Here is a 17,841-nt window from a genome sequence, read left to right as displayed (position 1 = left end):
GCCAACATCCGCTGGATCATGGAAAAAGCAAGAGAGTTCCAGAAAAACATCTACTTCTGCTTTATTGACTATGCCAAAGGCTTTGACTGTGTGGATCACAATCAACTGTGGAAAATTCTGAAAGAGATGGGAATACCAGACCACCTAACCTGCCTCTGGAGAAACCTATATGCAAGCCAGGAAGCACCAGTTAGAACTGGACATGGAACAACAGACTGGTTCCAAATAGGAAGAGGAGTACGTCAAGGCTGTATATCGTCACCCTGCTTATTTAACTTATATGCAGAGTACATCATGAGAAATGCTGGACTGGAAAAAACATAAGCTGGAATCAAGATTTCTGGGAGAAATATCAATAACCTCAGATATGCAGATGATAGCACCCTTGTGGCAGAAAGTGAAGAGGAACTAAAAAGCCTCTTGATGAAAGTAAAAGAAGAGAGTGAAAAAGTTGGCTTAAAGCTCAACATTCAGAAAATGAAGATCATGGCATCTGGTCCCATCACTTCATGGGAAATAGATGGAGAAGCAGTGGAAACAGTGTCAGACTTTATTTTTTTGGGCTCCAAAATCACTGCAGATCGTGATTGCAGCCATGAAATTAAAAGACACTTACTCCTTGGAAGGAAAGTTATGACCAACCTAGATAGCATATTCCAAAGCAGAGACATCACTTTGCCGACTAAGATCCGTCTAGTCAAGGCTATGGTTTCCAGTAGTCATGTATGGATGTGAGAGTTGGACTGTGAAGAAGGCTGAATGCCGAAGAATTGATGCTTTTGAACTGTGGTGTTGGAGAAGACTCTTGAGAGTCCCTTGGACTGCAAGGAGATCCAACCAGTCCTTTCTGAAGGAGATCAGCCCTGGGATTTCTTTGGAAGGAATGATGCTAAAGCTGAAGCTCCAGTACTTTGGCCACCTCATGGGAAGAGTTGACTCATTGGAAAAGACTCTGATGCTGGGTGGGATTGGGGACCGGAGGAGAAGGGGACGACAGAGGATGAGATGGCTGGATGGCATCACGGACTCGATGGACCTGAGTCTGAGTGAACTCCAGGAGTTGGTGATGGACAGGGAGGCCTGGCGTGCTGTCATGGTCGCAAAGAGTCGGACACGACTGAGCGACTGAACTGAACTTACTTATTGTCTGCCACTGCTTTTATGCTACAGTGGCAGACTTGAGTATTTGCAACAGACTCTGTGATCCACAAAGCCTGAACTAATTAATCTCTGATCCTTTACAGGGAACATTTGCTGACTCCTGGATACCTGTGCAGAGCTTCCTTTAATTGTATGGAAGCAGTTGTGTGCAGTTGTAAGTTTTCATTTTATTTGGTAAAAAAGTTGAAATTTGCTCACTTTATCTAGGCTTATCATTAAAAGGTTTTTAATAACTTTTGTGTGCAAGACCCATGGAAACTGGCTGATGATGGACCAGAAAGAGTTGGGATGAATCTGGACAACCTGGTTTTGAGCCTTAATCTGCATGAGCTTGGTGATCTTATACAAGTTTTGTGATCTGTGTTCCTTGGTTTCCTGACCTGCAAAATGGAAGTGATGATAAAAGCTCCTACATGAGGCTGTTTAGGGTGAATTGAAATAACAAATGCAGTAAATACATGATTAGTGTTAGTTATTATTATCATACATTAAGGCAAGTGTACAAGTTCTGTCATATTTCTGAATTATGTTCCAAAACTCAATTATAAAGTTGCTTTTTGGACATTCAGATGCATTTTACCATAGAAACTTTTAAAGGGCGGATAGGTTTATTGACAAGCCCATAAAAGGCTAATTTCCAATGAATGTAGTTGAACTCATTATTTATTGGAATGTTCTTAGAACATGGGCTCATTATTTATGTAGACATGGTTTTTGATTATCTGGGTTAGAAAAGAAAAAAATGGTTATCAGCAGCAGTCCATCATCAACCCAGACAGACTTGCTTTTCCCTGTATGGTCATTTACCTCTAAAACACTAGAAATTCCTTAAGAACAGGGATTGTGTCCTTTACTTCTCTTTTAAAAACTAAAGTTTAAAAACCACTTTAAAGCAATAAATGTTCATTTTAAATGATTACAAAATGCAGTTAACTAGAAAGGAGAACAGTAAAATCCCTTGGAATCCCACCATATAAGGTTTGCTCCTATTAACCTAATATATTTTTAATATATTCTTAATTAACCAGTTTGATCACATATAGACATGTATGGGCTTCCCTGGTGGACCAAACAACAAGACATGTGTATATATGCATGTGCCTTCTTGTTAATTTTAGCTAAAAAATGTCACCATCCTGCATTATTTATTTCTTTCCCACATCATTTTTGGCATGATGCATTATATTAAGTGTTTGTTGAAAATTTGTTGACTATGAAGACTTGCTTTTTATATTCAGACAGCAGAATTCTAAAATGACTCACACCGAGGGGGCTGATTCCCAGTCTTTGAATTAATGTCTTTGAATCAATGACTGACTAATCATGTGTTCTACCAAGGAAATGAGTTAGTTGACCACTAATAGACTTTCTGTTGTAGAAATCTCTGCCCACTCAGTATATGAGAAATTTGACATCAGTGTGCTTTCCAGCAATAGCACAGAGCAGCTTTCAGCTTTGAGGAAGCTTGGTGGCTCTTTTGGATGTTTATGAAATAATGCCAAGGGTCTAACTGCAAATCTTTTCCTCTAATAGGAGATAAATCAGTTTAATGCCAAGGGAATATTATTATGATAGGGTCCCATTGGTATTGTAAATGAGTTTCCCCTCCCTCTCTTCTAAGCTCAATAGTGAAGACAAGAAGAGATTCAATTTTAGATTAAGTTATAATATTGTTCATTTGACCTCCTCTGCATCTAATAGCAGCACATTGTCTTGTGCTGAAGGTCAGTATTTGGAATGATCAATGGTTAATGCATTCAAGCTGACTGCACATTTCTTTGTTCCACAGTAGAAAAAAAATCTGCTTAGAGAATGTGAGCATTGTCAACCAAGGAAAATCCATTTTTTCAGTTATTTATCCTAAGACCAGGAAGGTTTCATTTCCTGTCTATTTTCTGAAGTGTTGCCACCCTTCTTACAATTTCAGTTCTAAAATATAGGAGGGAAACCTTATTGTGTTCGCTCTCTGCTTGGTGAGACATCACTTACAGCCAGTGGGCTGACAAAAATAGTTCTTGAACAAAGCACGATGGCCTCATTGGGTCCAGCTTTCTCCAAACTTGTTTTTCCTCAAAGACCACACTCAAGTGTGCTTGGCATTTTCAACCCTTCAATTAGGACTTGAGACACTTGTGCCAGAACCAACCAGAGCTCAAAGCAGCACCCTTGTTCCAAGTGAGGTTTAGCCCTTTGCTGTCAGTTCATGTTGGGGTTGGGGGGGAATGTCGCACAGTGAGATGAATGTGGGTCTGATGGCCAGAGCCAGGGGCTCAAGTTCCATCATTTCCACATATGTGACTTCACACGTCACCTCACCTCCCTGCGCCACCTCAGTGTTGAATCCAGGGAGGTTGACTAGATCAGTGTGGGCAGTTAGAGGGAATTCACTGGCTATTAAAATGTTTTTTAAAAAAGTTAAACTCTTGTTACAAAACAGAAAGAAACTCAGAGACTTAGAAAACAAACTTATGGTTGCCAGGGGGAAGGGATAGTTAGGGAGTTTGGGAAGGTCATATACAGACTCCTATATTCAAAATGAATAGCCAACAAGGACCTGTTGTATAGCACATGGTACTCTACTCAGTGTTATGGGCCAGCCTGGATAGGAGGGGAGCTTGGGAGAGAATCGGTACATGTATGTGTATGGCTGAGTACCTTCATTGTTTACCTGAAATTACCACAACATTGTTAATCGGCTATACCCCGAAACAAAATAAAAAGTTTAAAGTTTAAAAAATAAAATAGAGTATGAGCTATTTTAAATAGAAAAAAAGTTAAACTTTTCCTTATAAGACCATTAAAAACAAATTTATAGAAGCAGCGCTACCATCACATTTCATAAAAGAAAGACTGTTTCAACACCCCCAAAATAGAAAGGAAATAGTTTAAGAGTAAAGGATGGCTTTTATACTGAAAAAATTGGACTTTATGAAAAATTGAGGGCTCTCTTTCTCTTTTTGTCATTCTTGTTGCGGATCAATGAAAGCTTATGGATCCATGGACAGACATTTGGGAGCCAGTCAATTAAAGATCTGTTGGCTCTCTTCTGTCTTGCGTATTCTGTTGGCAATGATAAGATGGCATTTATTTTATTTCCTTTTTTTAAAAATCATAGCCTTGTATATCTACATACAATTTGAAAGTTAGCCTTGGGCCACACCTTTCTAGTTAAAAGTTATGTGGGTAGAAACAGTGATGAAACAGCTTTTTCCAAAGGCACACCTGAATTATGCAGCAAGCAGTGGGAGTGAGTATTGGACTTATCTGGAAAGTGGCCCAACCCAGTAGAAGACCTGTGCCCTCTTGAAAGTAGCTGAGGTGTCTGCAGACCCAGGGCAGGTGGGAAAAATATGTTTGTTTCCTTTAAATTCCAAATCAAATTCTCTTGTCTCCATTCTACTTTAAGTAAATTTGTGGCTACTTAGCATAGGTAGGAGCTACATTATCCATTTCAAACCAAACTTTGCTTTTCAGGAGTCCCCCCTCAAATAATACTTCCCATGAGAAGCCCTACTGAGATCCTTCTTCCAATCTGATTCACGACTGATTCATGATTGGCCTAGAATACTCCAAAAGTTTTTTTTTCTCTGAACAACTCCTTGCCAGAATTTATAAAGACTCCTTAGTGAAAATCAAGACTTTGTCTTTTTACATAGCAACATAGCAGATTATTAACAGTAAAAAAAAAAAAAAAATGTTGCCTCCTATAGGAGTTCTTATGTTAACCCAATCCAGATTTATTTATTGGAGAACCAAGGTTGGGTTCAGTTCAGTTCAGTTGCTCAGTCATGTCTGACTCTGTGACCCCATAGACTGCAGCACACCAGGCCTCCCTGTCTGTCACCGACTTCCAGAGTTTACTCAAACTCATGTCCATTGAATCGGTGATGCCATCCAACCATCTCATCCTCTGTCATCCCTCTCTCTTCTCGCCTTCAATCTTTCGGAGCATCAGGGTCTTTTCAAATGAGTCAGTTCTTCACATCAAGTGGCCAGAGTATTGGAGTTTTAGCTTCAACATCAGTCCTTCCAATGAACATTCAGGACTGATTTCCTTTAGGATGAACTCGTTGGATCTCTTTGCAGTCCAAGGGACTCTCAAGAGTCTTCTCAACACCACAGTTTAAAAGCATCAATTCTTCCGCTCTCAGCTTTCTTTACAGTCCAACTCTTACATCCATACATAGACAGACCTTTACTGGTAAAATAATGTTTCTGCTTTTTAATAGGCTGTCTAGGTTGGTCATAACTTTTCTTCCAAGGAGTAAGTGTCTTTTAATTTCATGGCTGCAGTCACCATCTGCAGTGATTTTGGAGACCTCAGAAATAAAGTCAGCCACTGTTTCCACTGTTTCCCCATGTATTTGCCATGAAGTGATGGGACCAGATGTCATGATCTTAGTTTTCTGAGTGTTGAGCTTTAAGCCAACTTTTTCACTCTCCACTTTCACTTTCATCAAGAGGCTCTTTAGTTCTTCTTCACTTTCTGCCATAAGGGTGGTGTCATCTGCATATCTGAGGTTATTGATATTTCTCCTGGCAATCTTGATTCCAGCTTGTGCTTCCTCCAGCCCAGCGTTTCTCATAATGTACTCTGCATATAAGGTAAATAAGCAGAGTGACAATATACAGCCTTGATGTATTCCTTTTCCTATTTGGAATCAGTCTGTTGTTCCATGTTCAGGTCTAACTGTTGCTTCCTGACCTGCATATAGGTTTCTCAAGAGGCAGGTTAGGTGGTCTGGTATTCCCATCTCTTTCAGAATTTTCCACAGCTTATTGTGATCCACATAGTCAAAGGCTTTTGCATAGTCAATAAAGCAGAAGTAGATGTTTTTCTGGAACTCTCTTGCTCTTTTGATGATCCAGAGGATGTTGGCAATTTGATCTCTGGTTCCTCTGCCTTTTCTAAAACCAACTTGAACATCTGGAAGTTCACGGTTCACATACTGTTGAAGCCTGGCTTGGAGAATTTTGAGCATTACTTTGCTAGCATGAGATGAGTGCAGTTGTGCGGTAGTTTGAGCATCCTTTGGCATTGCCTTTCTTAGGGATTGGAATAAAAACTGACTTTTTTCAGTCCTATGGCCACTGCTGAGTTTTCCAAATTTGCTGCTATTGCTCAGGTCCTCTAGCAACTGTTTTTTTGTTTTGTTTTTTTTTTTAAGATTTTTTTTTTAATGTGGACCATTTTTAAAGTCTTTATTGAGTTTGTTACAATACTGCTTCTGTTTATTGTGTTGGTTTTTTGGCCATAAGGCATGTGGGTTCTTAGCTCCCCAACCAGGGATGGAACCTGCACCCACTGCATTGGAAGGCAAAGTCTTAACCACTGGACAATCAAGTAAGTCTTCTCGCTATTGTTCAGTCACTAAGTTGTGTCTGACTCTTTACGAACCCATGGACTGCAGAATATCAAGCTTCCCAGTCTTTCACTATCTCCCAATGAACTGGGCATAGGGAGCTTGGTAATCTGATCCAACCCTCTCATTGTCTGTTGCCCCCTTCTCTTCTGCCCTCAGTCTTTCCCAGCATCAAGGTCTTTTTCAATGAGTATACTCTTGCTAGTCCCCCTCTAGCAGCTCTTTATTCTCTGAGTGCAATGATCAGTTCATTCAGGTGGCCTTCATAGTAGTCCCTTTACAGCTAAGGAAGAAGCACCCGTTCTCCAGATGTAGGCGTAGACATCTCCCTCTTCTGAAATGAATGTGAGTATAGCAATGCTGTATTTTCTGAGTATTGAAAATTTCTCTTGCCTCAGTTTCCTCCTAGTAAAATAGGATTAAAATAGTATCAAGGTTGTCATCAGGAACTTAGATTGATGCCATCTGTACATGTATGTGTTCTATCAGTGTTTGTTTTTATCAACACTTGTTGAGTCTTGGCTGCAACACCACACACACTGATGACCTGCTTATTAAATCTAACAATAAACCTGCTCTAAATCTTACCTCAAAAATGTCGGCTTCTAATCTGTTGTTGGCCTCCTCTGACTTTGGCACTTGGAACCACGTTTTCTCTTGGCCCTTCTTCCATAATTCTGGAGTGATTTTCAGTTATTCACCGCCTCATCTGCGTTTTCTTTCAGTGCCACGGTCTGCCCCTGTGCCTGAATGGTGCAGGGTGCCTCTGGGTGTGCTGTGCAAAGGGACCTATCTTCTCTACTGCCACTGGATTGGCTGAAGGAACTTTTTGACCAACCCACTATTTCACGTCCAGCCCTTTTGAATCTGAAAATCTTTCTGTTTAGTGAAAAAGCAAGCAAAATTGCAGCCAAATCATTCCCCATTCTTCCCTTCATGTATAAATATTATGTTTTAAATATTATATGATCCATTCCACACTTGACTCATTTGTGTTCAGTAATACTAACACTGCTTCTCAGAGGTGACACGGTGAGCATCTTGAAGTATATGAATTAAGGAAACTGCCTCTACTACATATCAGACATTGTGCTGAGCATTTGATACTGTATTGCTTAATTCTCATAACAAAACCTATCAAGTAGGTTCTATTTACCCCATCATCTAATCACCACCACTCAGAGATGAGACTTGCCCAAGGCCAGAATAGAATAGAACTGGGCATAGGGAGCTTGGTAATCTGATCAAACTTCATTGTGTTGCTCTATTTGACACTCAGGTCCTAATATATAAATGTCCCTTTGGGGAAGGAAATCTCACAGCTTTCAGAGATCAAACCTGCATTCCCTGCATTATGAGGCAGAGTCTTAACCACTGGACCACCAGGGAAGTCCCAGCTTTACACTCTTAACTGCAAAATTTCTAAACATTTAGAAGTCATTGATTAAAAGAAACAATTTTGAGTATTGTATATGGTTTGTTTTTTGTTGATGTTTGCATTTTTTAATGGTATTTTTACATCAGTTCTCTCTGTTTTGTCCACCGCTGTACATGCCCAGCATACGTAACAGTTGCTGGCAAGTTGTAGACATCCAATTCAAACTAGTTGGTTGTTATATGATAAATGGAAATATTTTGTATGTTATAATAGCACTTCATTTTGGGGACATAAGTAATGCGTTTTCTTCTGAGGGGCCTTTGAGAATTTCCCATACATAAATAACACCTTCTTCCCTAAACCTGGTCTATGCTCAGATGCTCAGTTGTGTCCGATTCTTGGACACGTGAACTGTACCTCTATGGACTATAGTCCATCAGACTCTTCTGTCCTTGGAAGTTTCCAGGCAAGAAGACTGGAGTGGGTTGCCTTCTCCAGGTTCCTTCTCCAAAACTTGATCTATATGCATTTGTAATTTTCTGCTGTGAATTCTACTTATGGATACAACTCAGTTCTCCATGGCTTCTGAAGAGCAGGACTGTGCAGTTCATCTTATATACCTCTGTTTATTAAACAAATAAATGAATATGTTCTCAGTATACCTAAGAGATACCAAGGAAAAAATATTTGCTCTTTTTAGTCCTTGATCATTTGGTTTTTTATCCCTAGCCATGCATGTCACCAGTCTTGAGAGAATGTGTTTCAATTCACTTAAAGTAATGATTTATTTTTGTAACACCTTGGTAATTAAGTTCATTACTCTTCCTGAAGAACAAAACCGGAACTACTTGGTAATTGCTTTTGTCTTTATTTGTAATCTTTTAGAAAACAAGCCCATGAGCTTTTCATTGGGACAGTCATTATGAATTCTTGATAACATCTGGTTGCTTAATTCGAAAAATGTGTAACTGTGAAGATTAATGATAGACCTTAACTGGATTTAAATTCAGACATATATAGGATCCGTATTAATCTCAGTCAACCCTTTCAAACAGATGCCATATTTTGGGGAAAAGGAAATTGAAATGTACCAAGGAGCGGTAAGTTACATGCCACATAAATTACTGCAGTGTTTGGGGCTTTTATGATGTATGGGCAATTGAAGTTGGCCATATATTTGCATTTTCTTATATAAATTATTTATTGGGGAGCTTAAATAGGTGACATTGTTTGATTTTTTAAATGATGTGCTGCTCTTTAGAGTACAGCTCAAAAAAGGCATAGGACTATTAATATTGGAACATTATATACAATGTTAGTTTAATGGAATGTAGGACTTACAGCTTCAGGCATCTTCCTCCTTCCACGTATGTCACAAAACTCTAAAGAGTAAAAAATTCAGTAATCGATAAAAAATATAAATTGGGCAATGGGAACCATTCTCTCCAAATCACTGAAACCGTGGCTATGACTGGAACATGGAAAGCAAATCTTTTTTTATTTCATTCAGACCCAGCTCCGTAGCCATTTCAGTTGTGACATAAAAATAGAATCTGTAATCCTAATTCATATGTTTCATTCTCTGGCTCATCACTTCCCCAGGCCTCCCCATCTCTACGTCTTTTTCCTTCCCTCTTTCCTTTGCAGCAGAAGCACAAGAGCGTTCATTAATCCTGACCCCTGGAAAACAAACAAAAGGGAGCCCACACAAATTCATCAGTTGAAGTGGAAGGCAATTTACCCAGAGCAAGAGCCCACCCCATTGTTGCCAGATGAATGGTGCTGGTAGCTGGAGCCGAAGGAGGCTGCCACGCGAAAGACCTTTGATAATGCTGCCTTTATGGGAGCCCAGCACAAGGGAAACACTGTCGGCAGCGGCTGGGCCCTGCCCTGGCGCCCTGATCGGGAGGGCCCTGGGGCAGCCGGGACGGAGCTGGCTTGGAGTCTGCAATGACAGCCAAGGCAGGGTGGATGGAAGCGCTGTGTGTTCGTGCTGTTTCTTTCCAGTTCTCTGAAAAGCGTTCTCACATGAGTCCCTTTTAGACCATTCATCTTTTGAAGAGTTCTTTCTAAAGAAATGCTCTAGAATTTTAAAAAATATATTTATTTTTAACTGCTGATGGCAACAGAATGTTGCAAAATTGGTATTTACTTAGTGCCAGGTCCTATGTTTATGTTTGCAACAGTAATAAAGCAGCCCTGGATGCTGGCTGTGTATTACTATGTGTGCCTATTTCACAGATGAGGAAACGGAGGCTCATAGAGGTGAAGTAATTGAATCTGTTGAGTGTTGGAGCTAGGAACGGAAGTCAGGTCTCAGTGACTTTCAGGGGTTTTCAGGCAAGGGCAGAATCAGGTAGAGGAAATGGCTACCCTACAGTTTTCATCATGCATGCTCAGTTGCTTCAGTTGTGTCTGGCTCTTTGCGACCCTGTGAACCATAGCCCACCAGGCTGCTCTGTCTAAGGGATTCTCCAGGCAAGAATGATGGAGTGGGTTGCCATGCCCTCCTCCAGGGATAATTCTCATCAGTAGTTGAAAAATACCATGAGCCCAGAGATGAGAAACCAGTTGGAAAAATAGTGATACATAGAGGCCAAGTATAACTAGTTAAATGGCTTTGAGGCCTTACTGGGCAATGACTTGCCCACTCCTTTCCCTCTACTGCTCACAGCTTTCACTCCACTCTATTTCCATTTTTGATTTTTATTTTTGGCTATGCCATGTGGCATGTGAGGTCTTAGTTCCCTGACCAGGCATTGAACCTGTGTCCCTGGCAGTAAATGCAGAGTCTTAACCAGTGGACTGGCAGGGAATTCCCATGTTCTCTTTCCTTTTCCTCTATTTCCAGAGAGGTATTAAATGTAATCGTGAATGAGCATCCTGCAGTCCCATCCCTTGACTGTGAAATGAAGGCAGGAATGACATATTTTTGTCCCTAGATAGAATTATCCAGCTCAACAGTCTCAGGAATGAGTTTTAGACCTCACTGAGCAGTTTCCCTCCTGGGGCCCCTATTCACACATAGGGAGCCACGGGCACTGCATACATCGGTGCTTAACTTGGGTGCAGACATCAAAACAGTCACCCCTCCTCCTCGTCGCTCAGCTCTGATCCGCCAGAGCTTGCGATGAGTGGCCATTTCTGGGGCAGGCCCCTTATGATATAGTAAGTTGTATAATAAGACTCAAAGTTGGGGTGCAGTACATTCTACTTTACCTCTGTGTTTCACTAACCTTTGCTAATTACTTTCCTGTGCGTTGTCTCAGCTACCTTGAGACGTGGATACCGTGGACCTTGTTATCCCCCTGTAGAGATGGGGACCAGAGAAGGGAAGACAGAGTCTAAATGTCTTCTCACTCTGGATGTGACTTTCTTCTCACTCTCCTATGTTACACAGTCTTAAATTTAAGCGGTGTTCTCTCTCCAGCTTTCCACCATATGAAGTGTTTTTCTTTTTAGTGACTTTGGTGGGAGTGGTAGAAGTGGTGCCAAGAAACGGAAGAAAGCAGGGCTGAAGTCGTCCTGACACAGTGAATTTACTGGTGGATTTATATTATGCATAGCTCAGATATCTCATGAGACTCAAGTACAAACCCACTGTCTTGGTGCGCTAGGAATTTTTGTTTTTCCATGTTGAGATGGAGCAAACTGGTCAATCCTGTTTATCCCTCTAAAGAACCACACCTCCTGCCTTCTTCTTATGGAAAATAAGGTTTTTTCCTTTTATTCTAATAGTCTCAGTTTCCTCTAGGGTCCCAAGATCTCCAACTTGCCTCTTAGGGAAAACAAAAATAATGTAGAAATTCTGATTTAGTACAGGTCAGATCCAGGTTTTTAGTAGGCCTCTCCTAAGACCTGTTGCCCAAATACCTTTCAGAGACCTTTACAAATGGAATGTGGCCTGCAGAGGCGTGCTGCGGGTAGAAGGGCGTGGTGTTGGAGTACCTGAAGACCGTGGGTCATGTCTGAAGGCTGAATCACTCATAGGCCTACAGAAAAGTCCTTCCAAATTCCTTCCATCTTCATTGTGTTAAGGGTACCTCCTCAGGACCTTAGCAACTTTATGATTCTTGTATTACGCAGCCTTTAAGACGGGGACTATACAGTGGCATGTTCATTTCCAAAGGAAGAGAAGAAATGTGTTGCTTTTGTCTGACCGTGGTTTTGTTTTGTTTTGCTTTTCTAGGCACAGTATGAGAACCCACCGCATATCTATGCTCTTGCAGATAATATGTACAGAAATATGATAATTGACAGAGAGAACCAGTGTGTCATCATCAGGTATGGAAAAGAGCAGTTTTGGGTCCAGGGAACCCAAGACCATGCTGTGCATAGGATGCTGTCAGCAGCAGTGCTTTTGTAATAGTTGCTCATTTCAGAGTCTGGTTAATGTGTCTGAGTAACAAGTAGCCTGTTAACTTTGCCTTGGTGTCTTTTATAACTTCAGATCATAAAGCTTCGGGCTTCCATGAGGTTGCTTTTTGTACCCATGTCACTTGAAGCATTAAGGGCACATGGTTCTTTCTCTGATTGTCATCAGGCCTGGAAATAAAAATCTCAAGACACTTCCCCTCCCATTTGGGATTGTATTGTGGTTTTACTCTGGATTGGAGATCCTTTATGTTACAAGTATAGTAAGCATGTGTCACTGTTTTGTCAGCTAGAGTCCTTTTTTCCTAGGTCCTTTTTCCTTAATATTTCAAGTTTGAACTTTTTTGTTTTTGTTTTTTGTTGTTGTTGTTATTTGCTTTTAATTTTCTGAAGGCTTTACTGGTCAAAGCCAGCATTAGGCATCCACAGCTATATTTCGCAATCCTTTTAACCTGACCCAGCTCTGAGTCTTTGCTGCTTTTACAGTCTTGTTTACTGTTACAAACATTTTCAAACATACAGAAAACACAAGCAATCCATTTTTCCATCACTTAGAACTTGCCATTTGTTAACATTTTGTTATTTTTGTTCATCTTTTTAGTGCTTTAATTTTTTAATTCTTAATTTTTTAAATGAAAATTAAAGGAAAAAATCCTATTTGTAATTTACAAGCATACACAAAATTACGAAAAGTGTTATAATAAGCCCTGTTTATCTGTCATCTACTTTGTACATTTATTAATATATGGCCAACCCTGTTTTACCTAGTCCTCCCATTCTGCCCCCACTTGATTCAATCCTAGGTAGAAAATAATTTCATTTGTCAATAATTCAGGGTATACCTCTAAAAGACCATTCTTATCACAACTGAAAAAAAATGAGTAATTCCTTCACTATGATCTAATATTATTGGTATTCCAATTCCACGATTGTCTTATAAATTCTTCTTTTTTTTTTTTTTTTTACAGTTGATTTGTTTTTACTTGGGTTTCAAAGGCTCATGTTTCATACTTAGCTGTATGTCTCTCAGGTCTTATAATCGTTAATACCTCTCTCTTATTCTTTTTGTTTTCTTGGTGTTTATTTGTTAAAGAAAAAGATTTGTCCTGTAGAATTTTCTGCCACCTGGTAATAGCTAGTTGTATCCCATGACTTTGCACTGTCCCCTATATTTCCTGTAAATTGACAGGCTTTGAAAGCTTGATTAGGTTCAGTTTCAATTTTGTAGCAAGAATGCTCCATCACTGATGCCTTGCACTTAATGCCTGTTTGGCCAACTTTTTGTGATGTTCAGATTTCCATTGAGTCCGTCCATTATAAATTCTCATTTCACAATCATTTAATTAATGTTTGGAAAATAATTTTCTAATTGTATTCCTTCTAAATTACTTTATTAATTGGAGTTTTCATTTGTTTATAATAAAATACAATCTAGATGGGAAAATTGGATAAAAAGCTTGACTTGTTATTTTTATTTACTAATTTTTGAAGCAATAAGTTGATGCCCTAGCAGCCTCCCAAAGTATAATGTTTTTGTTTTAAGTCTCATTCTGTATTGGTGGGTTTTAAATACCGTACCTGTTTAACTACATTGCAGTTTTTCTTTTAGGTTCAAATAGTCCTAACTTTGGCTTGTGAGAGTCTTTCGTATCGGCTCCTTTGTCCCTTTGATACGACTCCAGTGGTCTTTGATAGTTTTCTTGTAGAAGATGTTCCAGGCTTATCTTGTACGTTTTCTGCCAAGCCTTAGGTTCAGCCATTTCATCAGAAAGCCCTGGCTCATTTGAATGGGAAACAGTATTTAGAGACCATCAATCTACTAATGAAGAGTGCTCACTGCTGTGTGTTAATGGTGCTTCTTGTTCTTTTCAGAGGACAAAAGCAAGGAATATGAACTTTTTAATAAAAATATGAAACATCAATTCACACTGATAATGTCCAGTTCATTTGTAAGATTATAGAGTTTTTATTTATTTGGATTTTATATTTGAATGCCATTTCTCTTATTCTGAAAACCTTGGTTCCTGATGATATTGTTAGAATTGTTTGTGCTATACTATGTCTGTGCATAAAATTATAAATAATTAAGTATATACTTATACTTAAATAAGTGTATATTTACAAAAGATATATTGCACAGTAAATAATGGGGTAAAGCAAATAAATAATTCTATTAATGCTCTAAGATAACAATACCAACATTATTTGTAGCAATACTATTTCACTTTTAAATTTCTTTTTTCTTTTATGTCCTTAGGATGTACAGTCAAAATATGGGATTTTAAAAGTCATTTAACATAATACTTTTCTGTGTCATTAACATGCCAATTTGACCTACAGTCAGGTTCCTGTATTTCATTTTGGATTTTAGAAGTTTAAATTTTTCATTTTAATTTTGTTTTAAAATTGTTTAAACTATTTACATGGCTCCAAAGTCAAAACTATAAAACACTGAGGCATTTTAAGATACAGACTTCATGATATTTTATCTCCAAATATTTCCATATGTATCTCAAAATATTTTCTAATTTAGCCCCAGTACCAGTATCACAACTAAATAATAAATAAGCAATCCACATTTAAATTTCTCTAATTGTTGCAAACATGTCCTTTCTTGCCAGTTTATGTAAATCAAGGAACACTGGCTACATTTGGTGATGAGTCACTTTTTTGGTCTTACCAGAGTTCCTTTCTCCCATTTTTTTGTTTTTGTTTTTTCCCCATTGACTTAGTTAAGAGAACAACCCAGTTTTCCTATGGACACCTTTTAGATTGGTCCAGTTGCTTCCTCATGGTCTCATTTCTCTACTTCCTTCAATTTTCTGCAAATTGAAAGTTAGATCTAAATTCTTAATTAGCTTCAGGCTAAGCCTTTCGGAAGGAACACTTGTGTGTTGATGAGTCTGGTTGCTGAATTGGAAATGGTTCTGTTTGTTCCCAAGTGGAAGTCACTGGCCAGTAGAGAGGTGGGACATGTTTTCTTGACTCAGATTAAATGAGAGAAGATAGGATGAGTTTTCTAACATATCCCCTTGCCCTTTCTCCTTCTTCTGGGCCCCTAGTAAGATGAGAAGAAAAGGAATGGTCTTGTTGCATGAGTTTCCTCAGTTCGGAGCTGCTTCCATTTTTCCTAGTTCACCTTTCTCCCTCTCTCGGGTCTCCTCAGTTGGACCCACAGGAGACACTTGCTCTGAGGCAGGACATGTGCCCACTTCTAGGAGCCTTCTTTTCAGTGTTCCGGTGGCAAAGACTTGAAAGCCCTGCCCCCGGGAATTCTACTGCAGTCTCTGTGCTGGCAGAGATACAGGAGATGGCAGGACAGGGAGCTGCTTTGACTCTGACGTTAACCACCCAAGTCAGGCCAGACTTCACATGTGAAAGGCACAATTCTCCATGAGACACCAGCTGCAGGTTGCGAGGTTCCCACCACCTCCTTGGTTTCATTACTGCAACAACTCACAAAAGTCATGAGAGCCCTGGACTTATGGTTACAGTTTAATTAGAGCAAAAGGATACAAAGCAGAACCAGGAAAAAGCAGAGACACAAGGGCAAGGTCTAGGAGGGGTCCAGATGTGCGGCTTCCAGGCTTCCTCCTCCCATGGAGCCATGGACAGTGTTATGTCCTTCCAGGTATGGCGTGGGAACTGACAACACTATTGCCAACTAGAAAGTTCACCTGGGCCTTTGGTGTCCAGAGGTTTTACTTGGGCTCAGTCATATACTGCCTGCACGACTGACCTGTAGCCTCCACCCCGCCTGAAGACTTGGGTTGATATGTGTAGTCTCCATGTCCTCCAGGAATCACAACTTAGATGCAGCTTTCCAAATCTCTTCTCATAAACCTTTGTCCAGTTCCCAAATCTCCCAGGCAAATAGAGACTCTCTTGTCAGGAAGGATGTTTCAGGGCCCTAGAGAATTACCTCCCCAAAGCCTGACCTCTCTCTGTGTTAATTCTATGTTGCCCAAGAGCTGTGCTTTGTCTGCTTTGAGAAACTAGCTTTGCTACCTCTGGCAAGCCATGGTTCACTCTCACCCACTCTGTGATCCTGGGCAGCAAATTCAACAGTTGTCTGGCCCTCTCTTCCTTGTGAGTGAACTGATTGACTTCTGAGGTCTCTGAGGTTTGGGAGTTTTGGAACCCTTTCTTCCAAATAATGCTCAGGGAACTGGAAGGCAGAGGAATACTGTTCTGGGTAGAGAAACCCAAGTTTGCAGCCATAATATGGCAGAGCTGGGTGTGGGTTCGGCCAGGGCTCCTGCCTGAATGCATTTGTGAACAGAAAACAGAACCAGCCTTCCTGGAGGCTGGAAAAGAAGTCTGCTCCTTATGCAAAGGGCTTCTGCCATATCTGGAGAGACTAGGAATTTTTAGTACCATTTAATTAGAAAATTAAAAATTAATGATGATCTAATCTTTCTTGTGTTCCTTTTAGACTTTGACCTTCCGATTTCCCTGCTATATGACCTTATCCACATGATGAAATGAATACCCTTTATTTTTTACTCATCTATTTTTAATTTTAAAATAAATTATTCATTTATTTTAAAATCTGAGTTATTAAACATTTTATTAAATAATGCATGTATATAAATATTTTTTGTTTAATGCATTTCACTTTAGAGAGAAATATTTGGGATTTCCATGACAATACATATTTTATGCATTTTTAAATCTCGGTATAGAAGAAAATGAAATGAAGACCAGATACATTTATAGTAAAAAAAGTATTTTAAAAGAAAATTATATTCAAATAACAAGAAAAATTTTATGTTTTTTAAATTAATTTATTTATTTTAATTGGAGACTAATTACTTTACAATATTGTAGTAGTTTTTGCCATACATTGACATGAATCAATCATGGGTATACATGTGTTCCCCATCCTGAACCCCCATCCTACCTCCCTCCCCTATGATTTTTTCTAAATTGGAGTGTGATTGACCCACAGCACTATGTTAGGTCCAGATGCACAGCATAGTGATTCAGTATTTCTGTACATTATGAAGTGAGAGCCATGAAATGCACACTCTTAGATGGGACAGTGCTGTACACAGAACCAATATTATCAGTTCCTCCCAATCTTATGTTTTCTAAAGAACTGTGCTTGGGCTCGTCTCTTGGGGGGGTTACTCTCTAGTCGCAGTGCACAGGCTTCTCACTGTGGTGACTTCTCTTGAGCCCAGCTCTAGGCATGTGGGCTTTGGTAGTTATGGCACGTGGACTCAGTAGTTGCAGCTTGCAGGCTCCCAAGCACAGGCTCAGTAGTTGTGGCGCACAGGCTTAGTTGTTCCAAGACATGCAGAATCTTCCCAGACCATGGAGAGAACCCATGTCCCCTGCATTAGCAATGGAAGTCTTAACCCCTGAACCCCCAGAAAATTCCCTGAATGACCAGAAAAGCAAATTGAATTTTAAGAGAGAGAAATCAAGAAAGAAGACAGGCTGTTTTGTCAAGCAGAGACCTCCATCTAAGTCTTGGCTTTGAGTTTGTTTTTTTAAGGTGAAGTATAGTTGATGTACAGTAATATATATATATAGGTATATAGTGATTTATAATATTTA

At 39.6% G+C, this 17,841-nt stretch overlaps 1 protein-coding gene across 1 annotated transcript in view; it reads left to right on the top strand.

The window, feature by feature from the left end:
- MYO1E (myosin IE) overlaps positions 1–17,841 on the top strand; it is a 214,168-nt gene that overhangs the window by 96,757 nt on the left and 99,570 nt on the right. The window contains exons 3-4 of the mRNA XM_068963676.1: positions 8,913–9,002; positions 12,092–12,186. Of these exons, the coding sequence (XP_068819777.1) occupies positions 8,913–9,002; positions 12,092–12,186 (185 nt within the window). The remainder of the gene's footprint in view (positions 1–8,912; positions 9,003–12,091; positions 12,187–17,841) is intronic.

Source organism: Capricornis sumatraensis, chromosome 2 (assembly GCF_032405125.1).
Source record: "Capricornis sumatraensis isolate serow.1 chromosome 2, serow.2, whole genome shotgun sequence".
NCBI classification, from domain to species: Eukaryota; Metazoa; Chordata; class Mammalia; order Artiodactyla; family Bovidae; genus Capricornis; species Capricornis sumatraensis.
Note: the sequence above shows the minus strand (reverse complement) of the source record. Positions and strands in the feature narration are given on the sequence as shown.